Here is a 19,935-nt window from a genome sequence, read left to right as displayed (position 1 = left end):
ATCCAAAGTGAGTGTAAAAAGGGTATCTCATTTCACTTTTGATTTGCATTTCCTTGATGCCTGATTTTGACCATCTTTTTATGAGTATTGGTGCAGCCTCTTTTTTATTATTCTTCCCTAATATTTTTGTTTGATGAGTCCCTCTTGTATGGCCAAGCCTATGATATGGGCCGTGCCCTGAGGTTACTCACAATCCACTGGGGAAGGTACGGGCCAAAGCAGACAGTTGCAACATAATAAAAAAAGGCTACAGAGAAGATACTTATAGTAAGTCCTCACTTAATGTCCTTGACAGGGTCTTGGAACTGTGGTGAAACAGTATATAACAAAACCAGTTTTACCAGGGACTAATTGATATAAACAAGAGTTAAGTTCTTATGGCATCTCATCAATGTTATAAGGAAACTTGTTGTATGCAATGACGTTAGTGAAGGACCTGCTGTATAATGTGCAGTGGGACCTTTGAGGAGGAGGAAGGAGAGGAGCGGAGTTCGTCAAGCACACAAGGAAGGAGGGAGGCGTTCCAGCTAGGTGGAAGAGCAGGCAGCCTTGGGTACAGCTGGTAGGAGGGGGGCCTCCTGTCATCAGGTGGGGAGTGCCGCCCTGCCGGAGTGGTGCCTTTCCCGAACCAGGACGCTGGTCAGGTCACCCCCTCAAGAAGCAAGTTTCATGCAGCAGGCCCTGCTGAGCTTCGTTATCCACCGTTGGCTTGTCTGCACAGGCTCTCGTGTTTTCAATGTGCATTAACTCAGCTGGTTTGATCTCCACTTGAGGCAAGTGTTGTATCTCCTTTTCCACAGAAAAGGGGAAATGACACTTGCTGCCCCTGCACCTTGCCTGACTTCTCCCCCACCAAGTGGCAGACCTGGGCTTGGAATCCAGGCTGTCTGGCTCCTAGTTTTTTCCACACCTGCTGGCTGAACCTCAGCTCTTCCGATCTTGGCCTTCAAGGCCTTTTTCTATACACTCCGACTTCCTTCCTCACCTCTCTTTCCTGCTTATAACGGAACCATCTTTTGTAATCATTCCAGTTGAAGTGTCTTCCCAATTTTCCCCTTTTTGGCTTTAGTTCTCTGCCCCTGCTGTGTGGTCCAAATACTCGCTGTCTTTAATGGCCGTTCTTTAGTGAGCACTGACTGTCCAAGCGCCATTTACTCCGCTCAAGTCCTTAACATAGAGATTTGATCATCTTCCCAGCATTCCGGCACTGTGAGTAGAAAGGATTTGCATCAAGTCACAGATGAGGAAACAGGCTCAGAGAAGTAATGTAATTTACCCACGATCACCCAGCAAGTGAGGAGGCTGCCTGAAAGGCTGCCTCTTCTCAAAAGCCTGCCGTGGTTTCACTGACAGAAGTAACCTCCTCCCTTGCCCCCAAGGGCCTATAGTAGTTACTGTCCCCTTGTTCCTGCTCAGTATTTGAGATCCTGGATTATCTCTTCCACGGCTTTTTATCTCATGTCCCCCATCTGGATGCTTACTCTCTGTGTCCCCAGGCACCAGGCTAGATCCTGCAAGTATAAATCTTCAGTAAGTGTTAAGCTTAGGCATAGGAGGAAGAGCTCCAGACCCTGGTTATAGGGTCTTGGTTCTCACACTGTTCATGTGCACTATGACCGTGCCCAATGCTGAGCTCTTCAAGATGGGAACCCTGCCTGTCCTGCTCCGCCTGTATTTCCGGGCCGATTGCTGCATGGACGTATTCATGAACTTCACCATTTGGAAGCCCAGTTTCCTCATCTGCATTTTGAAAGGGTCACATGGGACACTCCAAGGACCATCCTCAGTTTAAAGATTAGTTTGGGAGTTGGACTGATTGCTTCTGTCTGCATCAGCATGATCCTGGGCAACAGAGTTTCAGCTCAGGGACACGGCACAGCTCATCATTTCCAGTTTGGTGGCTGCATCTCAAAAATTGCCCTTGAACTTGTCAAACTGAAAACTAGCCCAGGAGCTTTGCCTGGGCTAAGAACACATTCAGAAATCCTAACACCATCCTCTCATCTCTTCTCTCTCTCTCTCTTTCTCTTTTTTTCATCTGTGGAAACATCCACCCATCCCATTTCAGGATAACTTCATTTGCGGTACCTTCTTTAGGTTTTACATTTTAGCAGCTTCTTGGCTTAGGAAGAGTCACAATGATCTATTGTAAGGAACCTCTTACTCTTTTAGAAAGACCACCTGTCTAATGGGTTGTTATTCGTGTCTAACCCCTTGGATATATTTTATGGACACAAAGAGAACAAAAACAGGCTTTGCCCGTGAAAGTAGAATCTAGGCTCACCCAGGCAGTGGGAAGGGCTGTTTTCATCTCTGATCAGGAGGAAGTTGTTAACGTAGACCACTTCTTTGTTTTCTTGGGCAGGCCCCTTATACTCTGTTTCTTTCATAAGTCATTCCTTTGTTTTTTAAACTGCATCTTTATTCACCTTATGCTTAGGGAATTAAAAGATTCCTAGCATGTTGATAATAGCAATTACAACATCCCATTCGTTGGGTGCCTGCTGCGCACCAGGCACTGTGCAGTGAGTTCTGTGAATTATTGCTGTGATCCACCCGTGACAGAGGAGACACCTGAGCTCTGTCAGACTGAGGCCATGCTCCTCCTTCCTCACTCTGTCGCAGAAGAGCTGAGGGTCACACCGAGGTTCCTCTCCTACCAGAGTCCCATCTCTGACCAGCTGGGGTTGCATTCCTAAGGCCATTTAGAAAGATTTGGCATTTGACTACCTTCTGGAATAGACAGGAGCTTATAAGCTTCCTTCTCAGCTTTACTAACAAGTTGTGAGGAGAGAAGCCTGGCCCGGGGAAAGTGTAAGCGCATGTTTAGCACAATCACATATGTGTGCACACACACTCACACATAAAGACCCTCAGAGATTGGATTTAACCACCTCCATGTGCCACCTCCAGCACTGGACAACATGCCAGCAGCAGCATTTAGGATACTACAGTGGGATCCTTGGAAGAACGTAAGGAACAGTAGTTCCCAGAGTCTCAGTTCAGTCCCAGTAAACAGACGCCAGTGTTTTTTACCACAAGCGGCCAGTTCTGGAGCATCTTCAAGGTCTTACCTGTGGAACTCTCCTGTTTGAACTTTTCCTTTTGACAGGCGCTGTGAGAGATAGATTTGGAAAGTCAGGTTTGAAATCAGGGCAGGAGAAAAAAATCCTTTTAGATTATGTGAAGTTATATGGGAAAGTGGGGAGAAAAAGTGCCCCCCTGGAGTTGTGCAGCACTTCCCAGTGTGCAGCGCCCTTCGGGGTGTGCTCTCTCTGCACACAGTCCTGGGCGAGACCCCAGAGGCCTGTTTCCCGTTCCTGGGCCTGAGTGCCCTCCTCTGTAGAACGAGAGAGTTGGACCAGTCGGTCGCTAGAGCCCATAAAACTCTGTCCTATGATCTGATACCAGTAAAAAGGCAGTAAATGTTACTCGTTGCTCTTTTTATTTCTGTCTTACCTCAGCCTGTCCTCTAGCTGGGAGGTCCCTGTCCTTCCAGCTCTGGCTTTACCTCCGTAGGAGCTGTCATCCCCTTCATGGCTCTTGGTACCTGAACTGGAGGAAACCCACCGACTTTTTCTGGGAAGTCACTTGGCTTAGAAAGATCTCGGTTGTTGAGAGATTCATGTGCTAGTTAAGTTCAGACCAGATAGCAATCTGAGGACCACTTCAGTTCCCAGATTCTAGAATTCCATAAAAGGCCACCCGTCAAGATGCACTTAGAGGAACATGTGAGCGAATTCATTGGACACCATTTTAACGCTTTGTAAGTCAGTGCTTTTAGCAGCTGCTCGGGATCCTAGAGTTCACTGTGCACTGCTGCTGTGGGGCCCCTATAGGCAGGAGGGGACAGGCCCCCCCGGTTGGTTTGCTTTTCCTTTTTAACTGGTCTGGCCTCTGTCATTCTCTAGCTTTTAAGGATATGGGCATTTTTTAGCATTTTGAGTCATAATGAACCTTGTTCTCTTGATATACGTTTTAGAAGACAAATCTGACCTTGAAAACAGTGTGATGCAGAAGAAAATAAAAATCCCCAAACTTTCTCTCAATCACATAGAAGAAGATGGGGAGGTTAAAGATTATGGGGAAGAAGATTCACAGCTTAGACACATCAAGGTAACAAAGTCTTTCCTTTTGTTGGAAGTATGTGGGAGCGCTTTCAGATTTTGGTAGCTAAAGGATTCTAGCCTGGCCTCCTCTCACCATATAAGTGTCCCCTGATGTCACAGGTTAGGAGAGGGTTGGGACAGCCAGCATGCTTGCTGGCCAACCTTCCAGGGAGCCTTGGCTCATGCTGTGCCATAAGCACGGTCCTGTTTGCCCTGTGTACCCAGAGTCATGGCCCCTGAAGGTTTGGAAAGTGTATTGCTGTCTGGCCCACGGTCCTGGAGAGCTCTCTGCTGAGCTCCAGGATGATTAAGCAAGCTGTCCTCGGACAGCAGTTCTAAGCCAGTCGCTGTCCTCTTGCCCCAAACAGCTAAGGGTGGAATCCCTAGGAAAGGGGTGAGCCAGGTTCACAGAAGAGGGCTTATGGGCTAGAAGAGAACTTTTACATGAGGTTGCATTTCCTTTGGTGGGCACCCCAGTTGGTCTCTCCAGTTTGGTGGGTTGGTTGGTTGGCTGGTTTTTGTGTGTGTGCATTGAGTACCACAGAGGAAGGGAGGAGAAAGAAGGGTGCCTTCTGCATTGACCATGGTCTGACTTTGGACACAAGGTCAAGGATATTCCCAAGGTATAATCCAAATGTTCCAGTTGAGTTTATTAGTCCATGCATCCGTTGCACCCTTTCTATGGGTCTGGGCCTGTGCCAGTCCTTGTGGTCATGCAGATTAGACAGATATGGTCACGCCCTTGGTGGTCTCACAGTGTTGTGGTGCAGACAGATATCTAAAGTGATCATTACAATTTTACCTAATGAATTCATCTAGACTAGCAGCACCTCTCACAGTGAATAAAATGACAGGATAGGATTTTGTTATGGAACTCAATTTCAGAATCATGTTTTTTTCTTCTTTAAATTTACAGAAACTTAGTGAGAAATTCAGGCAGGCTTGAACTGACACAGTTAAGTTGTTTGGAATCTTGTGTCCTCGGCGGTCTGTGCCTCCCCCAAGTGCCCCCAGTCAGGAGAGCCCCTGGCCCTCCTGCCCTGGGTGAAGAATTCCGCTGGTCCTATCACTCCCATGCCCCCTCAATGGAAGCTTTGTCCACTGGAGCTGGAATTTCCTCCAGCTGCTAAACCCCTGGGTAGTCCTGGATAATTTCTCTTCTCAATGAACTATCTTCTCTGTATCTGCTGTCTTGCCGAGCTTCAGCTTGGCCAGTGTCCAAGGAGGGGCTGACAGACATGGGAGAAGGAGCCTAGAGTTGGAAGTCAGGCTCCAAGCTCAGGGTCTCGCTCTGTCTGTAGCTCACCACATGACTCTGAATATAGTCCTTCCCCTCCCTGAGCCCCAATTTTCTTGCCCATAAAATGAGGGAGTTAAACTGCAGAACCTTTCAACACTAGCATATTCTTTGAACTTTTCATTAACATTTATCAAGCCCCTGCCAAGTGCCAGTCTGGGTAGGAGTGGAGACACAGAGAAAATAAGACAGGGTTGCTGCCCTAGATGAGAGTGGAGGAGAGTTCTTTGCATCCTTCCCAACTAAAGCATTCTTAAAGAAAAGGTTACTTGATGGAATAGCCTTTTTACTCACTTTTATGTTTGTGTTGAAGAGATTTTCATGCTAACTCCCTTAGGATGACTTGGCTTGCCCTGATTTCTCCCTTATTCTTCGCAAATACACGTTGAGTGCCCCCTGTGAGGAAGTCCCTATCTGGGCACTAGGGGTGGGGCCGTGGCCGGGGAGTCGGGGAGGGCGGTTACAGTGTAAGTGGCATGGAAGAGGCAGAGTGGTGGAATGGAAAAAGTGCTGGCCTGGGAAACCAGAGTCTGGGTTCTGCCACCACCTGACTGTGTGACTTTGGGCAGGACCCGTCCCCACTCTGTGCCTCTGTTTCCCCATTTGTAAAATGAAGGGCTTTGATTAAGTGTTCGCACAGGTTCCTCTAAGCACTGATGTTCTGTGGTTCTGTGATTCTAGGATTGTCTGGGGAAATATTGAGCCGCAGCCCAAGGAAAGTCCCAGCTGCCCTTGCTGAATTGATTCTCGTTGTCCTACACAGAGACCCGAGGGGCGGAAGCCGAGCGAAGTGGCGCACAAGAGCATCGAGGCCGTGGTGGCCCGACTAGAGAAGCAGAACGGCCTGAGCCTGGGCCACAGCACGTGTCCAGAAGAGGTCTTCGTGGCGGCCTCGCCGGGCACAGAGGACATGGACAGTCTGGAGGAGGCCGCTGTGCCCCGGGCTCTGTACGAGGAGCTGCTGCGCACCTACCAGCAGCAGCAGGAGGAGATGCGCCACCTGCAGCAGGAGCTGGAGCGGACGCGGAGGCAGCTAGTGCAACAGGCCAAGAAGCTCAAGGAGTGCGGGGCGCTTGTGTCCGAGATGAAGGAGCTCCGTGACCTCAACCGCAGGCTGCAGGACGTGCTGCTCCTAAGGCTCGGCAGCGGTGAGTGCCCCGCGGGCTGCCCGCCGCTGCATACAGGTGGGATGTGTGGGGCAGCCCCTCCGCCAGGAGGGCACAGGGGAGAGCGGGCCCTGCCCAGTAAACCTGACAGGAGCTCATGAATGCAGCAGCCTCAGCAATCTAGAGAATCTGCAACACAGTGGGAAACACTGAGAAGTGTGGCTCAGAGAACAAGAGCTCAGAGAGTGTTTGTCACCACTCACTTAGGCATACAGTCAGCAAGACGCAATGCCAGGGCTTACAGGAAACCTCTCCAAGGTGGTTTTAGGATACAGTAAAGAGATCTAGACGTGGTCCTAAAAAAGTCATTTCTTTAAGTCAGAAAGTGATAAATGCCATGGGAGTGATGAAGATAAAATGTTAGGAGAGTTCAAAGGATAGGGAGGGGTTATTTCTAACTGAGGGAGTCTGCAGAAAGAAGGGAGGCCTTGAACTGGGCCTTGAAGGCGGGGGGTTGTTTTAAGGCACCAGAGGAGGCCGTGGACTCGGTCCCGGAGTACGGGAAACACCTGGAGCGCACTGAGAAGCTAGACTGCGAACGTGGTCTGAGGGCAGATAACTGAAGGCTTTGAAAAGAGCACCCGCCTGTGGTGCCTGGACTTGTTTTGGTAGGAATGAGAAGCATTAAAAAGCTTTTGAGCAGAGAGGCACATGACCTGAGGAAGATTACTATAAAGAAGTATAAAACTCCTTTGGTTTGCTCATAGAACTCAGACTCAGACTGCACCTGGTTTTAACAAACAAGGTTTTTACGTTTTCTCCTCTAACATAGTTTTGAAGCAGAAATAAGGGGAATTCTGAAAGACATCGAGCTTGACAGCAGGAAGAAATGACTGTTTACCGTAGACAAAAGACAGAAACACTTTCAGAACACAGGAGCTCAGAATTATAGAAGGTAGAGGCCATTTTCGAGGAAATCAGTATAACACACGTCCATAGCCTCCACAGCCCTGAAGACAGTCACAGATAACCCTGCATCAGTGTGCCTTGCTTAAAAAAGGGAGTCATCTAGTGTAGAAACACAATCTCTGTCCCTAGAGTTTAAATCAAATACAATCTTGTATTCAAGAAGGAAGTTTCCATTATCTCAATCACAGATTTATACATAAAGCCTCATTCCTCTTTGAAGTTTAGATAAATGTGCTCTTACCCTACCTTACTTACATGTATAGGCGCCCTTTACTTTTTTTTTAAACCTCACCTGAGGATATGTTTATTGGTTTTAAAGAAAAAGAAAGAGAGAGAAACATCAATGTGAGAGAGAAACACCAATCAGTTGCCTCCTGTACCCACCCCAACTGGGGGTTGAACCTGCAACCTAGGTGTGTGCCCTGACCAGGAATCAAATCCACAGCTGTTTGGTATTTGAGACAACGCTCCAACCAACTGAACCACCTGGCCAGGGCAAGGCGCCCTTTACTCCTTTAAGTATATCCCAAGGAAGTAGGTTCTCAGTAGATCATCAGGATGGCCCAGGGAGTCGGCCAAGAGGCCTTTCCATGCCCCCCTCACAGAGAAGGAACCTGAGGTCAGGTCGCACCCAGAGTCCCTAGGGAGGCAGATGCTGGAGCAGGAGCTCGTCTCAAACCAAGTCTCCTGATTCCTACTCAGGTAGTTTCCTCACTCCCCGACTCTGCCTTGGCTGTGGTCATTCTCCCAGATTAGAGCCTTTCAGAGGTGCACAGTGACACTAAAGGTCACATGTGGCATTCGACTTAAGAGGTTATTAAAACTCTTTGTCAAAATGAAATCCCAGAGAGAAACCCTAACTAAAAATTTGTGAGAGCTGTGTCAGTCTTGGAGTGAGAGTGGTGGGTGAGGACAGAGCTGGAATTTTCAGAGAGAAAAAGTGTATCCTGGTCTTTAGACCAATAACTCGTTTTCACTACGCTATGTATACCATGCCTGCTGTAAGCTCCTTGAGGGAAGCACGGTAACACCAGCTCCCCACAGTGTTCTTCCCACTCCCAGGGAGACCACCTGTCTTACGTGGTCGCGCACTGAGCTGAAACCCCAGAAACCACTCCTGAACCTCTGGGGCAGTAAGATTCTCTGCACTTTACATCAGTATATGCCTCTTTTGTCTTAAAACACTTAGACTTGACCTTGATGTTTCCGTGCTCTCCCATCCACAGGCCTTGAGTGCTGTCATGAGAGCCAGTGGCTGGCTCGTCCCTGCCCTGAGTCACTGTCATCACCACAGTGGGATGGACTGATTGAAATCAGCTCAAACCACAGGTGTGCACGCAGTGCCCACCATTTGCAGTGCCTGTGTTGGGGGCTGCACAGCACCCCAGAAAATCACACCCCATCCTGACCTGTGAAAGCTTACGGTCCATCGATTCACACTTACAGCTAATTGGAGACTGAGGATGTGCTGAGTTCTAAGACAGATCTGCAAGAATATAATGAAAGGGTCTCTACTGTAGGGGAAGGTCATTGTCCATGGAACTAGTCTAGTCCCTGGGACCAGGCTTGATTCAAACCCCAGCTTCCTCACTTTCCAATTCTGCGGCTTTGGGAGCCTTCTTTTCTTTCTTCCTCAAATATTTACTAATCTGCTGCTGTGTGCCAGGCTTTTTGCGTGCAGTTAAAATTTCAATTTAAGATTCAGCCCTTGGCCTCTGCCCTTGAAGAGCTCAAAGTGTCACACATGTAATCCATGGTGGCACAGTGCATGAATGCCAACATAGGACAGATGCACATGGGGCTGTGGGACAGCAGAAGAGGGCACCTGCTGAATGTGGGGGGTCAGGGAAGAAAGGCTTCCAGAAGGAAATGACTTCTGAGCTGGACCCTGAGGGAAGAGTGGGCGGGAAGAGTGAGGAGCAATCTAGGCAGAGAACACCTCTCTGAGCCTTGATGTTCTCATCTGTAAAATGGAAATAATAATGCCCTTCTCACAGCCTCGTGACACACTGCACAGGGAGTGCCTGGCATTCTGTCAGTGCTTCGTGGCTGTTAGCTCCTTTTCCATACCATTTAGTGAAGGGGCAAAGACAGTTTGGTTTTTAACTCTGGTTCTCTAACCAGCAATTGGCTATATGACTTTGAACGAGTTAACTAACTTCTCTGTCTCTGGATCTTCTATTATAGAAGGCAAAAGGAATAATTCTTCTAATATAGAAGACAATGAACAAATGAACCTGCATATATATATGCAGTTCACTCACTCAGTTCATTCAGTCTCAGCCTAGAAACTTGGGGATATAAAAAGAAGACTAAGACATTGGAAGTTGGGCAGGGGGTAGTGATGTAAACACATAAGTAAAATTCTAGGGGTGGGACTAGCATTTGAAGTAGATCTATCTTTTGGTGAGTTTGGAAAGAAACCCCCCTGTTGTAACAGCTCCTGCTCCATACATAACAATGGGAAACCTAGAATAAGGCAAAGAACAGCCAGAAAGTGGCTGAAAGACCATCTCTGATTCTGGGCTTGACGTGCCCTCTGAGGAGCACATTCTGGCCTGGGGTTGACGTGTGGCCTGGGCTGTGCTGTGCTCTGTCTCCTGGGCCTGGCTTGAGTGTTGTTCTTGGAGGCCTGTGCTTGCGTATTTTTACATGTTCATCCTGCCCCTGGACCTGGTTTGACGGCCTTTGTCTACCTTGAGTGCTGAATCATTCCTGCTGCAACAGGCAAATTCAGATAAGGAAGGCCGCCAGCAGGTCATTCTGGAAAGAATTGCTGCTGACTCTGCTAGGAGTTGGAGCCCTTCAGGCAGTGGGTGGGAGGGGGCAGAGCGCAGGAGCCTTGCCTCTTGAGCCTAAGGGGACTTCAGGGTGGCAAGCAGGTCCCCTCGCAACCAGGAGTACCTGGTGGGGATGGCAGCAAAATGGTATAAGATGTTTTAGAGATGTCACTGGATGGCACTCTTTCATTTGTGCATTTATTCACTCTCATTCATTCCACAAATAAACTCAAAATGAATTTAACAGGAAAAGATTCTCTAGAATATGGCGTCATGGAGTTGTGGAAAACTGTACAGAGGATATAGGCTATTGCCCTCCTCTTGCTGATGAGGAAACAAGCCCAGAAAGTGTCATGGGCCTATTTTCAGGGGTCTCCTAACACCTGGTCCTGTGTCCTCTCTCTCTGGGCCCTCATCCCACCTGGCCTTCTTTTGTTCTTGGGACATCATTGTCCCTGACATGGAGGCGACCCCTCTGCACTACCCTCCACCCCCAAGGACATCTCTCTGGAAAACAGAGCTTCCCTTTTCTGCGCTCTTAGCATGGAAAGCAGCCCTCTCCCATGGAAGGAACCTCATTCTCCCACCCTTCGCTCAGCCCTCTGTGGCAGTGTTAAAATTAAGTGAGGAAGCGTATGTAAAGAACACAGCAGTCCCTCCTCATCCGTGGCTTTGTTTTCTTCGGTTTCAGTTACCTGCAGTCAACTGAGGTCCAAAATTATTACGTGGAAAATTTCATAAATAATTCATAACTTTACACCGCATGCCATTCTGAGTAGCAAGATGAACTCTGGCTCCATTCTGCCCTGTCCCACCCTGGAGGGGATCAGCCCTGAGTCCAGAGCGTCCACGCTGCACGCACTACCACCCACTAGTTACTCAGCTGTCTCAGCTATTAGGCTGCTGCAGTAGCACAGCACTGTGTTAGTAACCCTTATTTTACTTAATAATGGCCCCAAAATGCAAGGGTTAGTGATGCTGGCAAAAGCCACACAGTCTTCCTTTAAGAGAAAACGTGTATGTGTAGGGAAAAATCATAGTATACATAGGGTTTGGTACCATCTGCAGTTTTAAACATCCACTGGGATCTTGGAACGTGCCCCTGTGCATAAGGGGACACCACAATACAGCCCTGGGACCAGCGTGTTGTAGATGTTCAGTAAGTGTCAGTCCCCTCCTCTCCCCTCCCCCACCTTCCCTCCCTTCTCCTCAGAAGTAAGTACTGGGGATGCAAAAAACATGGAGATATTCTAATTTATAAAGTACAGATTTACTTGTGTATATATCCACTTCTTCATTCACTTGTTCATTCATTCATTCAACCAACATTTATTGAGGATATGCTTTATGCCAGGACTGTGTTAGTTCCTGAATATAGGCATGAATAAGACAGTCTTTTTAAAAATTCCCCAGCTTGGGGTAGGTAGACTAGTGTTTATTAAACTGGGGCTTGGCAGACTACCCAGAATTCCAAGGGAATGAGGGGAAACAGAACAGTGGAGAGCCTGTTGCAAGGGTGAGCTCTGGTGTATGTGAAGGATTAAACTCCTGGGTCTCTCTCGGTTTCTCCTCGGCTAGATTCTTTGTTCTTAGAGGTCAAAGACAAGGCTTAGATATCCTTCTCTGTTTTTAGCACTGTATGTACCTCTTAAGTGGTTAAATTTATTTTGGTGTAATTCAGGTACTGTTAGTTCAACAAAGGCTCAAAAGGGCTGTGTGAGGAATATAGGGAGGAGGAGATAAAATACATGCCTTCAAGATGCTCATACGACCTGGCCAGGTACACAGATGGTGAGAGCATTGTCCCGATACACCAGGGTTGCTGGTTCCATCCCTGGTCGGGGCACATACAAGAATCAACCAATGAGTGCATAAGTAAGTGTAACAGCAAATCGATATTTCTCTCTCTGTCTGTCTCTCTTTCCCTCAAAAAATTAATTTAAAAAAAACAGATGCACACATGGTCCAGTGGGCAGCACAGACATGCACACAACAGGAGCTCGGCAGAACAAAGCAGGTGGAACTGAGGAGGGGCATGTGATGGTTCGGAGCATGTGCGCTTTGTCCGGGACGGCAGGTGGAAACGATGAGTTCTCACCAGAAGCGGCAGAGACCATAATAATAACAGTGATTCACACACCCACGGCACTTTACAGGTTTCAAAGCACCTTGATATTTTTATATCATTGGACTGTTCCGATAACCTCATTGCGAGGCCAGGTATAAATTATTTTCTCCATTTGAGAGAAGAGAATGCGAAAAGAAAAGACAATATCCCTGTTGGCCAGATCACAAGGTGGTGGAAATTTTTGAAGAAGGGGAAAGCCATTGTGGCGTGCAAATCTGTCTTGGCTCTTTGGAGCTGGCTTTCTATCACCTCTGTTCCCCTCTGGGCTCTTGCCTTGTGTTCTGCCCAAGGTCCGTGAAAATACCAGCTTTGATCTTTAAAATCCTTTGTGGTCTAAGCTGGATTCTTTAAGCACAGGTCTCTGATGGTGTCTTTGAAAAGACAGCTAACATCAGTCAAATGCCTCCTGTTGGCTGCCCCTGTACTGGAGGGGACCAGAGCTTTGGCAACAGATATTACTCGGGTTTGAATCCCAGCTCTTTAATGCATTGCCTGTGTAACTTCAAGCAAATGGTTCAACCCTTCTCAGCCTCCACATTCTCCTCTGTAAAATGGATGTCTTCATGCCTTTGTGGTACGGGCAGGGGAGCCTGCTCAGTGATGAAGAGCCTGCATGGGTCCTGAGATCAGAAATACTGGGGCTCTGAACCCCGGCTTCTCCACAAGCTAATCTTGTTACTTTGGGAAAGTTACTTACCTTCCTGGGCCTTAGTTTCCTTATCCTTGGAGCAAAGTCAATGACTGCACCAACTTATGGTTCGTAAGAGATTTAAATGAGCAAATGCTTATAAAGACCTCTGCCCAGGGGCCGGCACACATAGTGAGTGCTCTGCGGGTCCCACATTAATGATGTGAGATCATTTGAGGATGCACATGGAAGTGTGAGTGCAATGCTTGGCACATCAGAAGCACTCATTGTCCTATATAAGAGCACGGGTGGGGTTGTCTGGCGTATCTTAATCTTTGGTCAAATCCTGTGTCTGCTGGAGATTGTCACCTTCCCTTATAAATTCTCAGAAATCATGTTTGAGTAGTCCACTTTATAGCTATGCCTAGACTTGATTTCAAGTTCACTGGTCTGCAGTTCATAGACTGCTTCCCCAGGCCCACATGGGCATGTTTTCATCTTCCCAGCTCAGGTCCTGGGCCGCTCCTTTGAGCCCCTTGATTCTTCAGACATCACTCGTTATGGCTCAGCTTCCCCATAGCCCTGTCCTGTTTATCTCAGAGCTCTTTTCCATCTGCTTCATCCTTCAGTTCATTCTCACCAACAAGCAGGAGTGCTCACAAAAGCTGGGCTTTGAGAGACAGCTGAAAAGGGTGGGTGAGACATCCAGTCAGGTCAGGTTTTCTTATCCCCCTTAGCGAGGGGAGCCCAGGAGGCCCCCAGCCTGCCACCCGCCTCTGTCAGTGGTGGAGCTGGGCCAGAAACCACAGTGCCCTGCACCTCCTTCACTTTCCTGGATCCAGGACAGGAGAAGATCTAGCGGGGAGTCCCGGAATTGTTTCTCTTAAACATATGGGTCATCTTCCACTTGCAAGGACTCATTGCCCTGTGGACTGAATCAGAAGTAGCCACAGTCCGTGCCAGACTATTTTAAGAACTGCTTTCAGAGTGCAGAGCCGTGTAAGACCCTTCTTGCTCCCTAGAGCTCCTTGTTGTGGGGCAGTGGGGCTGCGGGACAACCCTGCACTGCCCCTTTGCTACCCGCTCAGGCAGCAGGAACACGCAGGCGAGTGTTTCTGCACTGCCCGCATAGGAACGTGCCTGCGGGCCTTCGGCTGGGGCGTGGCCATGTAACAGGCCTGTTTGCTGCTGGATTGGCCAGTCAGAGGGACTGAAGTGGGAAAGGTGGGCAAGTGTGCCTTCTGGGCAAGGACTGGCCTCTTTGAACACCTGCTTGGGGCCTGAGGGTAGGTGCTTTTCATACATAAAACAACCTTAGCAGTGGATAGATCATCTCGGATAAAGCTCAGAGGTTATCTTGCCTGAGGCCACACCGCCAGGACGTGGTAGAGCCAGGTTTCAGCCTGATCGGGTCTCACTTTTCCAGGCATCAGGTGGGCCCATCACACAGGCTCTCGTACCCTGTGTACTTGGGCAGCAGCCTGTCTCCTGCCCACCCTCTTGATTACACCCCCTTCATACACTGTACTGCATTCTGGGGTGGCTGGACTGTGGAGCCATTCGATAGGATTTTTCCTGCCTAATCTAAGAGCCCACCACTTCTTCACAGTTTTAGCCTTGCCAAGTTCTGTGTCCTCAAGATGCCAACCAGAACATTCCTAGTTTTTTTTTAATAGAAATTATCTCTTTGAAGAGAACCTAATCCCACCTCTCATCCCCATCTTTTAGATGGGACCACTGAGGACCAGAGAGGAAATAGGACATGCCTATGCCATGTGGACTCTGAACAAATCAGTCATCAGGAATCGGTGAAGATTAAATCAGTTCACCTGGGATGGATGGATGGAATCAGTCCAGCCACCAGGGTTCAGCAAGTCCCAGAGGACCCTCTCTTGCTGTTCCAGGTGGCTCTGAGTTTGTTTGGAGGTAATTCTTAGAGTCCCAGCACCTTAGTCCTGTAAGGAGTCCCAGAGTCCATGCAGTCCAGCCTCCTACACAGGACAGAAAGCGGCTCCCTGCCAAGTGATCACACAGCCTCCGGTAACATTCCCCTAGAGGCAGGAAGTTCACTCACTGCCTTCCAGTGTAGCCCATTCCACTATTGATGCCTCTGCCTGTAGGGAAATGTTTTGATGCAGAAACATTTATTGGACTCTCCACTGTTCCAGGCCTTGTGCTGGGCACAGGGAAATCAAATCATTAAGACCCGCTTCCTGCCTCAAAGAAGTCACAACCTCATCAGCTGACAGTGAGGACTCAGTGTGAGCCTTGCTATGCACCTGGGCTCTCAGGGAGTAGGGAGAGGAGCTAGAGGAAGGCTCCTTACTTGATGGGCAGGTGTGCTGAAGGTGGCTGGAGAAGGCACCCAAATGAGGAACTAGTCAGATTTATCCAAATAAAGAGGAAGTGAAGGGTATCTCAGGCAACAGGAGACCCTGAACAGACTTGGAACAGTGAGAGAGGCTGGCGTATTCAGGAACTTAAGGTCATTTCCGGGAGGGCTGTGCAGTGGAGAGGTAGGTAGAAGGGAGAGACAAGGCTGCAGAGGTAGACGGCAGCACTAGAAACTGTGCCAGCCCCTCTTGCAGGTGGTGCACAGGGGATCCTCCCCACTGGAGTGACCTGGTGTAGGGTCCCTCGACCTCTCCGTGTTACCATTGCTTCCAAATCAGGCAAGTCAGTCAACAACCACTAAGCAAAGATGAATTCCAGAAGATCCCTGTTCTGGAAAGGTTCATGGCCTAAAGGGTAGATTAAATAAGGCCAGTGTCAGGGATTGATTTGGTTGGCAGCCATCAGCCACTCAGTGGAACTGCCTCTCCACAACTTCTGTCCTCAGGCACTCCCTGTGCCTCACAGCAGCCCCTCAGTGGTCAGTCTTACTCCCCCTTATTCCCACCACAGCCCCTCAGCCACCCAGCCCAGCCTGTTCCGGTCCAGGACCGAAGGCCAATCCTCATGAGTTCAGTGCCTGGGCAGGGCCTTCAGGGCTCAGGGCAGGGCAGACCCATGCTGATCGGCATGTCCCTGCTGTTTAGACTCAGTCTGGGCCCAGATTGTTGGGTGGGAAGGGGGTAGAAGAGCCAGAGTTGAAAAACCAGCCCCATTTTCTCTGGTCACCAGCTGGCAGAGGACAGGCTCAGAGCTCCTAGAGGTGAGGTGAATCCTAGTGACACTCCCTCCTCCTTGCCACCTCCCTGCACCACTATGGAGTTCTTCATGGACTCCCTGGGAAGGTCAGGGAAGATTAGAGGTGAGCTGAGGGCCCACAGGTTGGGCGTTATGTGAAAGATGGTGAGAAGTGAAAATTGTAGTTAGCGGAGGAGGTATAGGGTAGTGGAAAGAGCAAGTCTTTGGAATGCAATCTACACCCCTCAATTTGGGAGCTCACCCTCTGTCTGACTTTAAACAAATTTCTTTACCTCTCTGAGCCTCTACAGAGATTATAAGATCTATCTTGCAGGACATCCATGAGGATTAACTTCTTTCATTCAACATGTTGAATGAGTGTTGATGTGCGCCAGGAACATTGTGCTGGGTGCTGGGGATAGAGCAGTGAACCAGACCGTGACTGCCCTTGGAGTTTCACTTCCAGCCAGGGGGATGTTAAATAATCTCAGGACAGTGGGGTGAAAAGACCTACCAAGATAACAGGTATTTTGATGGAAGATACCAAACAAAGATGTTTAATCAGTGCCAGTCACCTGTCCTTCTCAGGGAAAAGCACATATGTCATTTGAAATGGGCATCTGTAATTCCTCAAAGTTGGGAAATTACCTTGATCCCCCCCCCCACCATGACTGGGGACCTGGGCCCACTTCCATCACCCCTTTCTGCTGTTCTGTGGTTCTGAGTCTCCAAGGGCCTGGCTGCACTGTGGGGGCATCTACCAAGCCCAGGACCTCAGGCTAAAACTATTTCTCATGCCTCTGCCCAGCCAAGCCTACTCCAGCCCTCCCTGACGAGGGCGCTCAGAGAATGAACAGGGAAGGGAGAAGGTCCTGAAGAGTCACTGCTTACTGATCCCACCCCCTGCCTGCCTGACCACCCCTCTACCTCCCCCAGATCTTACTCACCCTTCAAAGCTCCTGTAAGAGTTCACCTCTTCCCTGAAGCCTTCCAGGATCACTGATGCAGTGGTGATCTCTCCCTCCCCAAGTCTGGGCAGATCATCATGTTGCTCACTTCCTGGTCAGTGAGGGTCAGTTACGTGCCACGTGCTTTAACTCCATGATGATAACTACCCCAGCCCTGCCCTTCACACCCAACAAGCTCCTGCCCATCCATCCATCCTTGTGAAGACTTCCTAGTCTCCTCCAGATGCAGTACCTCCTCCTTTGCTTCTGTTCCCAAGTCCGTATCCTCACCCTTGTTAGCAACACAGGGTGGTGATGATCTGTTGCCTGTCTCTTTCCACTGCTGGACTGTGAATCAAGGCCTAGCCCAGGACTGGCACTTAGTAGACTTTCACTGAAGGAATGAGACCACGTTTGTCCCCACCCTCACTGGGAGCGTAATGGGACTGAGAAGCAGGTATGTAGCTATAGCAGCAGGTGAGAGTGGCTGATGCCTTTTGAGAAGGGGGGTGGGGTTCACAGAGGGAGGTCTGAGCCAGCTCCTGTCTCTTCTCAAGACCCTGGTGTGCCTCCTTCACTGTTACGTAGCTGTCCCTAGGCTCAGGTCCTTCTCAATGAAGGGGAATCACCTTTTCTGTTTTTCTTTTTTACCATCTCTGGGGTACCTCTGCTGCACAGTAGGTATTCTATGTGCATTTAAGAATTTTGACTTAATTCATTTTGCATTTATGAAGAAACTAGAATTACACTGAAAGCAGAGAAACTTCCTACTCCCAGAAGTAAATGGCAGGATTTGGTACTTCTTTAGAAAAGTATAGTATTATTATCTTTTCTGTTTCAGCAGAAATCAGAAATGGTATTCAATGTCCAAACATATCTACTTTGAAGACGATTGATTTCTAAACATTCTGGAAGTAACATAAGCATTAACTTACAAGGAAGGTTTTCAGAAAGAATAACATTAGTCCAATTGAAGATAAACAAGAACAAAGAAAGGTGTAACTTATTTATTTGTTGTGCCAACAAGCATTTGCCAAGCCCCTTACTCTCTGTCATGATTCCTATTCTTTGGAAGAAGCCACTGAGGCTTGAGGAGGTGAAATAAATAACAGAGCCAGGATTTGCACCGTGTAGTCTCACAAGCCCAGCACCTGCCCACCAATCCCCACTCTCTGTATGTGACATAACAGTGCGTCACTCATGCACTTCCTGTCTTCCCCAGGACTGAGCCGTGCCTCGTTTGTCCCTGGGTCCCCGGTGCCTCTTCCAGGGCCTAGATCTCTGTGTGCAGTGGGGGACTGCGCGATCACCGGGCTCGGGAGTGACTGAATGGAAAGACAAGCACTACCTTTTCTGCTTTTATAAAAAGCTTCCTTCATCCAGCTGAGAGATTTCTTTCCATGGGAGCTATATTGCCCCCGAAATAAACCTGAAGTGGATCAAAAGGCTCTTTTTTTATATTCCTACTCTTTCCACAAGTGAAAAAAGTTCCTTTGTTACTTAAAATATCTGCGCCAGATCGTACGATGCTGTCTCCTAGTGCAAGTGCTTATTATTGTGGCTAATTTGGTCACATGTGTTTGAAGAAGAACAATGCCTCAGAAATTTTTAAAAGCAAAACAGCAATCTGCAGCGTTTGTTGTAATGAGATGTAAATTGCCAACATCGGGAGTAGAGCCGACCAAAATTTGCAATGAAGTGTTTTTCTCCCCCTCTTAAATTAAAAGCACTAGAGGCCCTTCCCTCTCTCCCCAAAGAAACCACGTGCTTTTTTGTTCCATTGCTTTCTGTAATACCGAACATGCAGCTTTTCCGACTGGTTCATTCCTTCATTTCTCTGCCATTTCTGAGCCTGTCTCTGCCTGAGCCGCTGTTCCATGCCTGCCTCAGCGCTAGGCTCCTCCAGAGGCATTATCCGCCTGCAGGGTGGCTATTGGTATCCCCGTTTTGCAGGCAGCAAAGTGAGGCACGGAGAGGTCAGACAGCTGGGATTCACACCCAAGTCTCCTGATAAACCCCTTCCAAGATGTGCCTGTGGCTGGCCCCCCTCCTTGCTGGAGCTGAGGCTCCAGGCACCTTCTGTACAATGCCAGAGAAGGAGGCAGGTACAGAGAGCAGTGCTAACACTTGTGCTAAACTGTACTGAGCAAGAGTGTTAGGAAGAAGTTTTCCTTCCGAGCCAGAAGATCCCAGTACAATAGCCTCAATATTTGACAGAACTTCTCCAGCCCCTGGGGAGACCAGTGTGAGCACAGGGGAGCGCGGGTTTGCCGGGAGCATAAGGACCTGCTCTGAGCTGGACCTTGTGCAGGGCACTCAGGGCAAAAGACCAGCAGGCCCCTGGCTCACAGCAGCTGCAGTGGGGCACTGGCCTAACTAGAGCCCTCAAGTATAATGCGTGTGCTGGGGGCAGGTGGGGGCTGAGCCACGGTTTACAAAGCAGCCACTCTGCCTGATTCTGGATTAATCATTTCATATTTTCGGTTAAGTCATTTAATCTTCAGTCTTGACAAGTTGGTGTTGTCATCCCTTCTTCCAGGTGGGGCAACAGGGTCAAAGAGGTTAATTATTCGTGTGTAAAATACCTGTTGAGGATAGAATTTGAACTGGGCTCTGTGCTCAGCCCTGGACTTGGACAGAAAAAGACAGAGTCCCTGCCTACCCTCGGGCCTAGCAGTCTAGCCAGGGAGACGGGCACAGAAACAAATGGGTGCATCTGATTATCACGGGGAGGATAAAGCTTGGCTACCTGAGGAAGCTCACAACTCGCCTTAGCAGTAGGGGGCAAATCCAGAATTTAAACTCCAGTCATTCCGACTCCAAAATCCAAGCCCCAGGGGTG

At 48.8% G+C, this 19,935-nt stretch overlaps 1 protein-coding gene across 9 annotated transcripts in view; it reads left to right on the top strand.

Annotated features, from left to right (window-relative positions):
- The window catches only part of LOC114496646 (BEN domain-containing protein 5), a 1,079,970-nt gene that overhangs the window by 853,952 nt on the left and 206,083 nt on the right, over window positions 1–19,935 (top strand). For 5 of the 9 annotated variants that reach the window (XM_036026055.1, XM_036026054.1, XM_036026056.1 and 2 more), the window contains 2 exons: window positions 3,983–4,116; window positions 6,170–6,554. The exons of 2 other annotated variants lie outside the window; for them this stretch is intronic. In XM_036026055.1, coding sequence (XP_035881948.1) covers window positions 3,983–4,116; window positions 6,170–6,554 — 519 coding nt within the window. Of the gene's footprint in view, window positions 1–3,982; window positions 4,117–6,169; window positions 6,591–14,745; window positions 15,138–19,935 lie in introns of those variants that run through there. 2 more of the 9 variants (XM_036026058.1, XM_036026059.1) reach the window with 2 other exon arrangements.

Source organism: Phyllostomus discolor, chromosome 5, assembly GCF_004126475.2.
Source record: "Phyllostomus discolor isolate MPI-MPIP mPhyDis1 chromosome 5, mPhyDis1.pri.v3, whole genome shotgun sequence".
Taxonomy (NCBI): domain Eukaryota; kingdom Metazoa; phylum Chordata; class Mammalia; order Chiroptera; family Phyllostomidae; genus Phyllostomus; species Phyllostomus discolor.
The sequence above is the reverse complement of the archived record's forward strand: the minus strand, read 5'-3'. Positions and strand labels throughout refer to the sequence as shown.